The sequence below is a fragment of the Microtus oregoni genome, unplaced genomic scaffold (genome assembly GCF_018167655.1).
Source record: "Microtus oregoni isolate MIOR12 unplaced genomic scaffold, Mior012 000000F_ref0000247, whole genome shotgun sequence".
Taxonomy (NCBI): Eukaryota; Metazoa; Chordata; class Mammalia; order Rodentia; family Cricetidae; genus Microtus; species Microtus oregoni.
In genome coordinates, this window is record NW_024543059.1 from 9417341 (window position 1) to 9431694 (window position 14354).

At 38.8% G+C, this 14354-nt stretch overlaps 1 protein-coding gene across 2 annotated transcripts in view; it reads right to left on the minus strand.

The window, feature by feature from the left end:
• Positions 1 to 2335: 2335 nt before the first annotated feature.
• Positions 2336 to 14354, minus strand: part of Tyr (tyrosinase) — a 45183-nt gene continuing 33164 nt past the window's right edge. The window contains exons 4-5 of one of the 2 annotated variants that reach the window (XM_041659730.1): positions 4486 to 4667; positions 2336 to 2568 (exon numbers count right to left, since the gene is read on the minus strand). In XM_041659730.1, the coding sequence (XP_041515664.1) occupies positions 2336 to 2568; positions 4486 to 4667 (415 nt within the window). Of the gene's footprint in view, positions 2569 to 4485; positions 4668 to 14354 lie in introns of those variants that run through there. The other variant, XM_041659737.1, reaches the window with a different exon arrangement.

Genomic DNA, 14354 nt, shown 5'->3' on the forward strand with positions numbered 1-14354 from the left:
TAGAGAAAGAAAACAGTATTCTATGATGACATGCCATGGCATAAGAGGGAATTACATTGTGATAAAGGGGAAAACTGAGTTTATAAAGATCCCTGTCAGTTGTAGCAAAAATTACTTGGGTGAATTTTTTTTTTTAACTTGTGGGTTTCTTTTATTTTTTAGCTATTTTTATTTATTCTGTGTCTTTTATTTTTTTCCATTTTTTTATTGAGAAAAGGAGAAAAAAAAACAAGTTTCCACCTCCTCCCAGCCTCCCATTTCCCTCCCCCTCCTCCCACCCTTCTCCCCCTCCTCCCACCCTTCTCCCCCTCCCCCCACTCCTCTCCTTCTCCCTCTCCAATCCAAAGAGCAGTCAGGGTTCCCTGCCCTGTGGTAAGTCCTAGGTCCTCCCCTCTCCGTCCATTTCTAGGAAGGTGAACATCCAAACTGGCTAGGCTCCCACAAAGCCAGCACATTACGTAGGTTCAAAACCCCGTGCCATTGTCCTTGGTTTCTCATCAGCCCTCATTGTTCGCCATGCTCAGAGAGTCCAGTTTTAGCCCATGCTTTTTCAGTCACAGTTCAGCTGGCCTTGGTGAGCTCCCCGTAGATCAGCTCCACTGTCTCAGTGGGTGGGTGCACCCCTCGTGGTCCGGACTTCTTTGCTCATGTTCTCCCTCCTTCTGCTCCTCATTGGGACCTTGGGAGCTCAGTCCAGTGCTCCAGTGTGGGTCTCTGTCTCTATCTCCATCCATCACCAGATGAAGGTTCTATGATGATATGCAAGATATTCGTCAGTATTGCTATAGGATAGGGTCATTTCAGGTTCCCTATCCTCAGCTGCCCAAGGAACTAACTGGGGACCTTGGCTTGGGCCTCTGGGAGCCACTCTAGGTTCAAGTCTCTTGCCAACTCTAAGGTGGCTCCCTTAACTAAGAATTGTGCTTCCGTGCTCCCCTATCCAACCTTCCTTTATCCCAATCCTCCTTTTTCCCCAAGTTCCCCCCATTCCATAAATGTTTTGTAGAAAAGTGTAAGTGAATGTTAGCATGGCCTGTGTAAGGCCATGGATTGATTTCCAATACTACAAGTAAACACACATAAAATTTTAAATGTGATTAGACAGTCATTCAGGACTAAGAATTTACTTCCACAGCAGTCTTTAGTGAGTCATGCTAAGTCCAACCGTGTCCAAGCTGACCCTCACCAATCCATGCTGTAACAGACCCACACTAATCCATGCTGAGACTGACCCACACCAATGTGCCCTGAGATTGACCCGCACTAATGTGCCCTGAGATTGACCCATACCAATGTGCCCTGAGATTGACCCATACCAATGTGCCCTGAGATTGACCCGCACCAATGTGCCCTGAGATTGACCCACACCAATGTGCCCTGAGACTGACCCACACCACTGTGCCCTGAGACTGGATGTTACCCTAAACTGTCAGTCTAGAAACCGATGCAGATTGTTTTCATTTCTGTTCTCATTACTTTTGTCTTTGGTCTTAATGATTTCAGATTCCGGTCACACTGACTTCGAGTTTCAAATGCCACTATAATTGCCCATTTTGATGTTTTGATTCTTTTTCTTTTATTTATTTATTTATTTATTTTAACCTGGATTAAGTACAGGTAATAATCTCTCGTCCTCCCATGGGTCACCATTGTATTAGGGAATACATTCCCATCTCTTTTCTGATTTCCTTCCAGCAGGCACAGATTTTGGAAAAGATAGTTTAAATATAACAAATTATAAGATGAACAGAGGATTCTCCTGCACTATTTATTTCATAGTTATTTATAATTCTTAGTCATTAATGAAATAAATTCAGAAATAAATAAACAGCTTATCTATCACAGACTTTTAAAATTGTCTGAATCAACCAAAATCAAAATGCACACACACACACACACACACACACACACACACACACACACAATCACACACACAAATGGGGGTGAAGAAGGGAGATGGGAGAAAGAAAAGATTTTTATTTTCTTTGAAATGAAATTAAAAGTGGAACAAAAACAAAAATGTGTCTCAAGTTCATAGGCAACAATTGTTATAATTTCATTATAATTATATTTTAAATAATCAAGACATTTATCAAAATCCATCCAGTTAATTGTAAGAGAAATTTTATTCAGATACAAGTAAGAGTGACTTTTTAACAAGTACCAGTCTTTCCTTGGAAACTAGACATTGGGGTAAATCAAGAAGCAGAGCAAAAGTAGTAAGACAAATAGCTGTGGTCTATGTTTTGTTATAGATTAAAATTGTGGGAACAATCCTCAGCAACATATAGGCAGATTGAGGCAAGACCTTTGGTCCCACTGTTTCCTAGGCTGTTCATAGATGACTCTGATACAGCAAGCTGTGGTAGTCATCTTTTTCCATGAGAAGTGGTTGCCTTTCTTCCTGGAACTGCTTCCTCTTGTTAGGACGGCAGCACAGCTGACTGCTGAGCCCAGTCAGAGCTGCGGCAACAACAGCTCCTACTAGTGCTGCCCCGAGGAGCCATTGCCAGATCCTAGTAGCTTGCTCCAAGTAGGGCTCAATATAACTTCTGTAAAATCCTGGGTCTGAAATAGAAATAGTGCAGTTTTTAGCAACATGACCATCACCATCAGTAGCGTTTTGGCACTTTGAAGTCAGATGCTTTGAGAAATACTTAACCCTGCCTCCTAGCTCATCTTTCTACTACATAACAAAATTAGAGTCTTCCCCTTGTGCCTGGGCCTTCTCCTTTTATTCTCCAATATAATAGTGAATTGTACTCTTAATTTATTTGTTTTACAGGTCAAAAGTTTCAAGAGTCCTATAATCTCCTTTTTATTCACACAGTATATAACTGATTTGCTAATCTCTATTAATGTTGTCCTCAAAATATAATGAAGAATAATTGCATGCAAAACACTTCTAAGAATTTGTTCTCGATTGAGTCCTCATATTTCCTTCCATAATCAGCTGAACTTCCACACTGGATTTGATGCTTATTGATATCCAGACTACACTAGTCAGAGTGGAACTCTGTGGTCATAGGAACTGGGAGTTAGTAAAGCTCACACATTTGGTCATTTCCTTTTCTAGTCATCTATTCATGTTTTATTAATTGTCCATCAATGTGCCAAAATAATAGTGCTTCTTGAATATCTCTTACCCTTAAACCATTTATGGCTTTACATTGTTTTCTTCAAACCTTCATATACTACGTAAAGCTGAGTATAAGTGCAGTGACAAAATCAGCTTTTCCTTATATTGCTATTTAACATTTAAGAACTCACTTAAACTTTGTAAGATTGATATTCTCACTTCCTTTTATGGAAAATGATACTTATCTAATAATAAATTAAATACAAAAATAATACATGGAGTTACAGTTTAAACATAAAGTGTTTGCTCCACCACCAAAAGACTGATGTTCAAAGGACTTAACTGCCAGCTAATAGGTTTGGCAATTGTATCATGAGAATTCTGGCTACATCAGTCAATTAATCAATAATGGATTTACAATATAATGGGACATAATTAGTAGGTACTTGAAAGTAGGGGGTGAGGCTTGATTGAAGGAGTTAAGTCATTGGAAGTTGGCCTTTGAAGGAAGACTACATCTTAGACACCAGTCCCTCTTTCTCTCTACTACATATGTCTAACCTGATACTTCCATCTTGCCTCAGGCCAAAACCAATGGAACATGTCAATAATGATCCGAAACCTATTAATCCATGAAAAAAATTTCTTTAGGCTGTCTTTCTCAATCATTTTTTTATTGTAACAATCACATAGACTAGAATAATACGTAGTTTCTGCATGGATTAGGCTTTCCTTACTACCTATTCCTTGTTTGTCAAAAATGTATCATACTTCTACATAGGAATATCAAAGCTCAGAACTAATTCCAGTCCTAAGGATTTTAACCAAAGCCATAGTAATTGGCAATTAAAAGCATTATGACTCTCATGATTAGTTGGTATTGAAAGTTTTCATTATTGTATTGGTAATTCTACCAAGAGTCTCCCGGTGCTTAGTATAGATCTCCCAGTGGTACATCATAAAGTGCTCACTTGTATCATACTGCTTGCACAGAATTCTTTAACATAGTTCAGAAAAGTCACTGAGTTATTCTGATCTAAATATATAATATGAATGAACTGTAATTCAGGGAATTGAAATAATATTTCTTTTCTTATAAAAGAGCTAGCTGGTAGAATTGTGGCTAAAAGGCATCCTAATCCTACACTCTTCAATAATTTACTTGTACAAAATGTCTTAGAGTAGATGGAAAAGTTATTAAGTTTGGAATCCTCAGAATTTCATTTATAAATGACAAAAAGTTGGTATAATATTGATTCTTATTTATAAATGACAATAAATTTGTATAATATCAATTCTTAAGGAATTTTGAAATAAACACTGTATACACATAGGATGTTTTTACTATCAAAAAGAGGTCGGTCATATAGGAGTGCACAGTTCATCTGAAGAGAACTGAGCCTTACCTGGCTCCTGAAGGTAGCTGTAGTCATATCCCAGATCCTTGGATGAAACGAAGAAATCACCATTTCTGTACAGTGGTATGAAAGGAACCATGTAGGATTCTCTGTTGTGGCCTATGGGTGCATTGGCTTCTGGGTAAACTTCTAGCAGAGGACGGTGTCTTCGGAGCCATTGTTCAAAAATACTGTAGAGGCAAGTGTTATTCATACTCAATAAAATTTTAAATTCTCAAAAGGCAATTATTAATATCCCAAAGACTTGAACAAATGCTTACTATTTTCAAACTCTAGCAAGTTACTATCATATCCTGATGAAGGTCACTCATCAGAAATAATTGTGAGAATAACTTTAAGTTTTTCTTTATGAAAATAATTAAACTTTTATAGACAGTTTAGAGCCTTCAGAATACAACTTTGGGTTGCATGAAATTTAGTCAGTCATAAGTTAAATACAAGTTTTTACAAATGCAAGGAGAGTCAAAGGAAAAAAAACATATAAAACTAAGTTGACAAAAAACTAGAATTTATTCACTTTTTGTTTGTAATGGTTGTTTCAACCTTGGAAAAAAGTCATTTTTTTTCCTGAGGCAGAGCCTTCCTTCAATGATACAAGGTGAAGCAGCCCATTTCCAGCTTTCCCTAAAGCTCTTATGTGATCATATGATTACTATACAGACATTAAAATAGAATAAAATTATCCTGAAAATGGGAAACAGTGATACAAAAAAACAAGGACAATGGGAATCCATCTTAGTAGTGAGCAATGGGAGTCTTTGAAACATCATCGATTTCCATGGGCAGCAAAACTAGCTGTACCATGCAAGAAATCTGTTCTGCACTGCTCTGTTCTCTGGAATGGTTGCTCATGTGTTTGTGGATGTTGCCCCTTTTGCTTTTATTTGTCTCTGAGTTTGTTTCACAACAGTTCTGTGAGCTAGCTTAAATCCTTTCGGCTATTAACTTTGCTATTAAAATGAGGCAATATTAGTTTCCGTTCAGCACAATTAAAACTGGCATTAATGTTAAAAAATAATTGCATCAAAAGATTGAATAAAAATGAATTAAAATTCACCATTTAAGAGAATTTATAGAAAGTCTTTTAAAGAATAGCAAAAAAATAATTTATGTTACTAGACTGTATAAGATGGACAAACAAGAGAACTTTCCTTGATCATGAACTTTCCTTGATCAGTAGTATGGTGATATTTGGTTTATGTTTTAATAAATAAAACTTGCCTGAAAATAGGAGGGCAAACTAAACCAAACTAAACCAATAGATGCAAGGCAGTGGTGGCACACACCTTTAATCCTAGGATTTGGGAGACAGAGGCAGATGAATCTCTTTGAGTTCAAGGCAGCCCTGGGCTACACAAGATCAATGCAGAAATCGATCCAGGTGGTGGTCACTCACACCTTTAACCTCAGTACTAGGGAGTCACACACCTTTAATCCCAGCACTAAAGGGGAATATAAAACAGGAGGAGGCAGAGGTTCATAGCTCAGTCTGCAGTCTCCCAGCCTTGGCAGAAGTAAGAAATCTCCATTGGCTTGACTATTTTGCTTTCTAAAAGATTGATTTTCTTTGGCTCTCAGATTTCTCAACTTAAAAAAATATAACTGACTTAAAAAGAAGCACAAAATTCTAAGGTTATAAATACTTTCAATATTAACTTGTACTATTACTTTCCAAAGAGTCTTATTTGTTAATGACATGCAAATTAGAAAATACAAACAAACCAAAAAAAAAGTTTCACATGTAATTGTTTTATGTCTGGTTATTGAGGTGTGTACATATAATGTTCCAAATACACTGACCATAAATTAATATTAATTAATTGTTAATATTGATATATAATTAACTATTAATTTTGATATATAAGTAAGTTATTTGCTTAAATCCATATGTTTTTTGACTACTAAATATATTTTCAGTCACGAGGAGAATCTTTGACAATTAATCATGTCCCAAACCCTCTACACTTTGGTATAGGAACAAGACAGTATGCAGTGAGTCACTAGGCTGAGGCTGGAGGTAAAATCTGTACCTGATGTCAATTGAGAAAAATTACTATTATAGTTTAATTTATAAATAATTTTATTTATACCAGGAAATGAAAACAAAGCTTTTACCTAAATAGGACAAGAACATCAATCCTTAGCACCAGATTTAATGAATGAGACCATTAATTTCCTTATTACCTTATCAACCTTTGGAAATGAAGATATTCGTCTTGATTAAAATCTCTAGTGGTAGTTCTCATCTACAGTAAATTTCATCAGACTGTGTCTAGAATGTCTCCCATTGAAATACTAATAGTAAATTGGATAACCACACTGACAGTTTGGGGAAAAATCTTGTTGAAAATTCATTTTAAATGAATCTGGATAGATTTCTGAAAGTCTGGGAGACAGTCAGATAGGCACTGCCAAATTAGGAAAAAAAAACTAATCATAACAATATGGAATGATCTGCTTTATAGATAAACCTAACTGTAGTGCAAATAATAAAAATTCAGAGGCAGATTTTGGGGTTCAGGCTGAAAGATCAGAGAAGCAGAGCAGTCAAGCCACTGGAGAGCTCTCACCCCTATGAAATCTTCAGACCGAAAAGAGAGCGAGTTCCTGTCTTGTCCCACCTCATACTTTCTCTAGTGCTGCTATTAAAGGCCTGCACCACCACTGCCCATCCTCTAGGGCTAACTAGTATGGCTGCTGGGATTAAAGTTATCTGCCACCACTGTCTGACCTGATGCAGTGTTTTTTCAAGATTTCTTAAGAATCGATATTATACCAATTTATTGTCATGGCTTCAGTCATGAAGAGCAGAGGAAGTCTTTTTACAGATTTTGCGTGCTTTCTTCCTAGGAGCAGTAAGAAGTTGCTGTTTGAATTTAAAGTGGTGAACGAGGGCTTTAACAGACAAGTATTCTGAAAGATTACAGATTACCTTGTGGGTGATGAATTGAAAGAAAAAAAATTGACCCTAATTCTGAAAATATTGGATGACAGAGCCCAATAAATGGAGACCAGGCAAGAGAGTTCTGCCTTCATGAACGGATTAATGTTCTTTGGAGCTGAATAATTTCTCTATGACAGGGCTTATTATGAAAACAATTTTGTCCCTACCTTGCTTTCATGTTCCCTTGTGATAACTGAGTACTCCAGCTTTTCCCATTGGATGTCAAAGCAAAATGAGTCCCTAAATCCACATCCTTAAGAACTCTAAGAAACAAATCTGTTATTTAATCACCCAGTTTCAAGTATTGTGATAGGAACAGTGGACTGAAACAAAGAAAAAAAAACTGATAGACTTGTACGGCAAAGGAATAAAAATAATAACAGAGAGGAAAGCTGAAGAGGTATGGAAGCAAGAACTCACCACTGGCTAGTGAGATGCTGCATAGCATTATAGGTATTGGGAGAGCTCATACTTGTGGGGAAAAGGTTTTCTACACAGAAGCAATGGAACCCTGGAAGAGTGGGGGATGGATTGCAGTTGTTAATTTACAACATTTCTATTTAAACTCTAAGAGACCTCTCTGTAGGTGGGTGTTTAGTGGGCTATTAGGTACTCAACTATACTTTGCTAAAGCTATCTGAGGTTTCATATCAGATTTTTGTGATGTACAACTATACCCAAGTTTTCTATTCCATGTTTAATTCTTTTCTGTTAGTATTCAAGAAATAACTTTTGATCGTGAATGAGAAGAATTATACAATGTCTTCCAGATTGCTCAGAAGAGATGAATTCATGGCAGTGAAACATGGACCTTAGAAGTCTAAAGTTGTGTGTGTCTGTGTTCATAATTGGAATTTAACTTTTCTCCTATACCATGTGGACCCTGAGTCCAGAACAAAGAAATGGGTTGCAGAGATGAACACTGATATGGGATTTTCTGATGAGTAGCTTAATATTCTTTCCATAGGGTGACTTGTGTGTATCTGTGAGGTGACTCCCAAAATGCTGGGCGTGTTCTGGAAAATTCACATCCACAGCAGGTAATTGTAGGTAGAAGGAGTTAAGGAAAAAAAATTACATTACTTTCTGTTGAAAGAAGGAGTACCCTATGGGATGAAGAGATGAGAAGAAAATATTTGTACTATGGCTTGTGAGCAAGGAAAGAAGCAGGAAACATGAAAATCTGGTTTCAGATTCCCCACATTATTTTTACTGTGATAAACAAGAAATTATTTTCCTACCTTCATTTTCCTTAGCTGTAAAGTGTGGCTAATAAGAAATTTAAAGGTTTGTGAGATATCAATTAACTATATATGCAATGCACCCTAGACAGTCTACTAGGTACTCACTGATTAGTCATAGATATTTTTTTACATAGCAGAAACATTCTTGCTTCATTTAACACAAGAGTCAATATTAATATTTTTGAAATAGATATTCTACATTTTGGATCTGGTGCTGTATTTTATATATCATTGACAAGATAAGGAATATTCTAAGAAATGGCTTTGCAAACATTTTATTTTTTGCCTTCACTAATGATAAGAAACTTTAAAAACAGTTTAATACTCCTATGCATATATAATGCGTTTATATCAAGTCTACCTTCCATTCTCAGCCTTCCAATTCCTCCTAATCCTTCCATCATTCCTCTCCAAGTTTCCTGTTTTCTCTCTTACTGTTCCTCCCTCTGTCTCACTCCTCTCTTAATACCTACTGGATTCATTTAGTACTGCTTATATGTGCATGGTGTGGAGTGTCAGTACACTTTTAGATCCCCAGAAAATTAACCATTAAGTAAGCTAAGAAATACTTTGAAGTGCATTTGAAAAACTGTGTAGAGAGGTCTGGGAAATGATTCAGTCTGTATAGTACTTGCTATGCAAATATGATGACCTGAATAGAGATTCCCAGCATCCACACAAAAGGAGAGTCATCTATGCGTATTAAAAAGAATCTGGGAGCCGGGCGGTGGTGACGCACACCTTTAATCCCAGCACTCGGGAGGCAGAGGCAGGCGGATCTCTGTGAGTTCGAGGCCAGCCTGGTCTACAAGAGCTAGTTCCAGGACAGGAACCAAAAGCTACGGAGAAACCCTGTCTCGAAAAATCAAAAAAAAAAAAAAATCTGGGAATAAGGTGAGCCCTTTGTCTCAGACTCAAGTATATTTATCTCATGTTTTCTAAGACCCTGTTTTAAGACTTGCTTATTGGCAATATCAATTGTCAATTAACAATATCAATCCATGTTTAATTTGAAACCTTCTTTCAGAAATGAGATAGGTCCAGTGTTAACTTTTGATCTCCTATACACAAGCACAGCATAAACACACACACACACACACACACACACACACACACACACACACACACGGGGGTGATAGAGTGAGAAAGTAAAAATTTGTAGTGTGATCAATTTTTAGAGGGTTGTGAAGGAACTTTGAAGGATCCTGAAGATGCAAGATTAGGTTCAGAATCTTTAATAATTAATAACTGTAGGAACTTAGGAAAGCTACTTAACCTGTGCCGATGTCAGTTTTAATTTTAGTAAAATAGAAATATTATAACAGTATGAGATAAATCATTTCACCCAGAAAACTCATATGGTGAAGCAAATCCTAATACCTTGGTGAGTATATTTGGAAGTGAGATCTTTAAGGAGATGATTGACTTAAAATGAAGTTGTGAGACTAGCACAGTCTGATGGAGACTCCGGGGAATGGCAGACTTAGATGGAGATAGAGTCAAGGAAAACTCTATGAAGACACAGGAAGATCTTTTGGCCACACAAACAAAGGCCTTAGAAGAAACAAGCTCTGTTATCACTATGATCTCAGACTTATAGCCTCCAGGATTCTAAGAAGGAAGGAGAATAATTCATAATATAAAAGATTACTGATATTGATATTGGCATTAGCATTATAATTTGATTTTGAGCTATTCTTCTCTAGGGCTCTCTAATATATTCTACAATATCTTTTATTCCTTCAAGGCTTAGGCCAAATACCACTTCTATGAGAACTTCAACAAGAATTAATTTTTTTCTCCTTTGATTATCATATTGTTACAATTTTGAGTGTGTGTTTGATAGAAAGAATTCCTTCACTTTTTCTCAGTTCTTTGTCTATTATCAAGTGTGCAGAATTCACTAAAAGCAATCTTGTCACCTCACTCATTATTATATATATTGTATACTTACCATAGTGCTTACTCACAAACCAGACACTGTGAGTAGAATAATTCATACTGACCCATACATTTTACATGCAATTTATTGGAACTATCCATCTAATTGGAAAACCACAATTTTACCAAATTATTAAAGTTGAGTACAAAATGACTATTTTAGGAATTGATCAGAATTGGAAAAAGGAGGATTGCAAGAGACGCTGGTGATTTGAACCTGGCTCTACTCATCCACTCATTGATCCTCACCAGCTAGGACACAACTTGCTCTGTCATCAAGAAGATGCCTGGTTCTGGAGATAAAAGCCAAGAGAAGACCTGCCCTTGTCTTCCCAAAAGCTCAAGTTGGGTACATAACTCAACACAGTGTATTATAACACCATACCATATTCAAAACCTTTATACCTTAGGAGAACAGTGTAAGGATAGATAGATTCTGCTTGGGTAGGGATGTATCAGGTAAGGGGACCAATGGGGAGTAAAAAAAAGTCTTGCCTGGCATATCAAGTTGAGGCAGGAACAAACTCCTCCCTACTGCATCAAGGCTGAATAAGGCATCCCACCATAGGGATCGGGTTCCAAAAAGCTATCTCATGCATCAGAGACAGGTCCTGGTCCCACTGTTAGGGTCCCCACAAACAGACCAAGCTTTAAAACTGTCAGCCACATGCAGAGAGCCTAGGTTCCCTGCAGGTCCCTAACTGTCCATCAGGAGTCTGTGAGCTACCACAAGCTCAGGGCAGCTGTCTCTGTGGGTTTACCCATCATGATCTTGATGCCCCTGCTCATTGATCTCTCCTCCCTCTCTTCAACTGGACTCCCAGAGTACGGTCCAGTTCTTGGCTGTGGATATGAGAAATGACTTTTAGAAATCTTGCAAAGAAAAGATATCCCAAGGAGACTGTCACTCTGGCATAGTTGAGCCCAGGGCTTTGTAGTAGCTCAGAACTAAAAGGAAATGTATATTCTAGTGCATGTACAAATAACAGATAATGGTGGGTCTTGCAAGTAAGCAACTGAGTCTAAATAGTACTGTGATCCAGGAGTTGTCAGTGGAGGGGTTCAGGAGTTTAGTGACAGTCATATTTAACTAATACAGAAGTAGATGAAGAGTCAAGTTTGGGGGTCTAAAGGGACTGAACATGTATTGAATATGCCATCTATTTGAATGGAGACTACTGGGAGAAGGTGGAGCCTCTGTCTGTGTGAGAAATAACAGCATCTCATTGGTTCTATTTTGTAATGTCTCTTGCTAATGACAGAATCCACTGGGGGGGGTATTTAGAAAGTATCACTGAAAACAACTCTTTTTTTCCCCCTAGAAACAATATTTTTTTTTATTGAGAAAAGGAAAAAAAAAGTTTCCCCCTCCTCCCAGCCTCCCATTTCCCTCCCCCTCCTCCCACCCTTCTCCCCCTTCCCCCACTCCTCTCCCCCTCCCTCTCCAGTCCAAAGAGCAGTCAGGGTTCCATGCCCTGTGGAAAGTCCAAGGTCCTCCCCCCTCTGCCCATGTCTAGGAAGGTGAACATCCAAACTGACTAGGCTCCCACAAAGCCAGAACATGAAGTAGGATCAAAACCCTGTGCCATTGTCCTTGGTTTCTCATCAGCCCTCATTGTTCGCCATGTTCAGAGAGTCCGGTTTTATCCCATGCTTTTTCAGTCATAGTCCAGCTGGCCTCGGTGAGCTCCCAATAGATCAGCCCCACTGCCTCAGTGGGTGGGTGCACCCCTTGTGGTCCTGACTTCCTTGCTCATCTTCTCCCTCCTTCCGGTCCTCATTGGGACCCTGGGAGCTCAGTCCAGTGCTCCAGTGTGGGTCTCTGTCTCTATCTCCATCCATCACCAGATAAGAAGGTGAACCCAAGGAAAAACATATAGTTATCCTCTTGCCTATGGGAAGTAGACAAAATTGCCTAGGAGGAAAGTGGGATCTTGGGGGTGGGGTGGGTTGGGGGTAAGGGGAGATGGGGAGAGAAAAGTGAGAAGGGGAGGATGGGGGGAACTTGGGGAAACAGGATGATTAGGATAAAGGAAGGCTGGATAGGGGAGCATGGAAGCACAATTCTTAGTTAAGGGAGCCACCTTAGGGCTGGCAAGAGACTTGAACCTAGAGTGGCTCCCAGGAGCCCAAGGCGATGTCCCCAGTTAGTTCCTTGGGCAGATGAGGATAGGGAACCTGAAACGACCCTATCCTATAGCAATACTGACGAATATCTTGCATATCACCATAGAACCTTCATTTGGTGAAAACAACTCTTTTGAAAGGAAGTCACATTTGAAAAGGATAGAGTGCCAGGAATGACTAACTTTAAATGAAACATGAATAAAGGACACATGAAATTCAAATGATCCCAACATCAACTGACCACCATTTTAACTGCATACTTTAAAACTGTCTAATTTAGGCAATGAAAGTAAAAGTAATCCTTAAGGAACGGGAAAGAATTAAGATGAGATTAAAATCGCTTAAACTAATGAATAAGTTTGGAGGGACTGAACATAAGAATCGAAAGGAGACATAAGAAAGAAATTCAAGTAATAAAGGCAGTCAGAACCACAGTTCCAGTCACCCTGGAGGTCACTTGGTGATCCCAGGGATTGCTTGGTGCTACTGGGTGTTGCTCTACTGGGTGTTGCTCAGCAATCTCAGAGGCCTTTCAGGACTGCTCCTTTTGCTTAGGACTGCTGCCACTGAGGTTGCTGCCTTGGGTCTACTCTGACAGAGGTCGCTGGCTCAGGCCTGCTCTGGTGGAGGTTGCTGGCTCAGGCCTGCTCCCTCAGAGGTCTCTGACTCATGCCTGGTCCAGCAGAGGTCTCTGGCTTGAGCCTGCACCCTCAGAAGTCCCTCTCTTGTATCTGCTCCTGTGGAGGTCACTGCCTTGGGCCTGCTCAGATGGATATCGCTAGCTCAGGCCTAGTCCCACATATATCCCTGGCTCTGATGACAACTTATGCTGGAGAAGATGTGGGGTAAAGGGAACAATCCTCCATTGCTGATAGGAGTGAAAACTGTTACAGCCACTTTGGATGTCAGTGTGGAGATTTCTCAGAAAATTTGGAAACAACCTTCCTCAAGACCCAGCAATACCACTTTGGGGCATGTACTCAAAGGCTGCTCAATGTACCACAAGGACATGTGCTCAATTATGTTCATAGCAGCATTGTTTGTCATAGCCAGAACCTGGAAACAATTTAAATGCCCCTTGCCCAAAGAATGGATAAAGAAAATGTAGTACATTTACACAATGGAGTACTACACAGTAGAAAAAGAAAATAATGACATCTTGAAATTTGTAGGCAAATTGGTGGAGCTAGAAAACATCATATTGAGTGAGGTAACCCAGACCCAGAAAGACAAATATCATATGTATCCACTCTTAAGTGGCCTTTAGACATAAAGCAAAGAAAAACAGCCTAAAATTCATGATCCCAGAGAACCTAGACAGCAATGAGGACCCTAAGAGAGACTCACATGGATCTAATCTACATGGGAAGTAAAAAAAAGACAAGATCTCCTGAGTAAATTGGAGGCATGGGGAACATGGGAGAGGATAAAAGGGGAGAGGAGAGGAAGGTAAGGGAGAAGAGAAAAATATATAGCTCAATACAATCAATTTAAAAAAGAAAAAAGTAATAAAAGCAGTGAAGTTCTAATTTTCCTTACCCATAGACAATTAAGCTTAACTTCAAGGGGTAAACCCTGCACAATGGACTATTAGGAAGGAA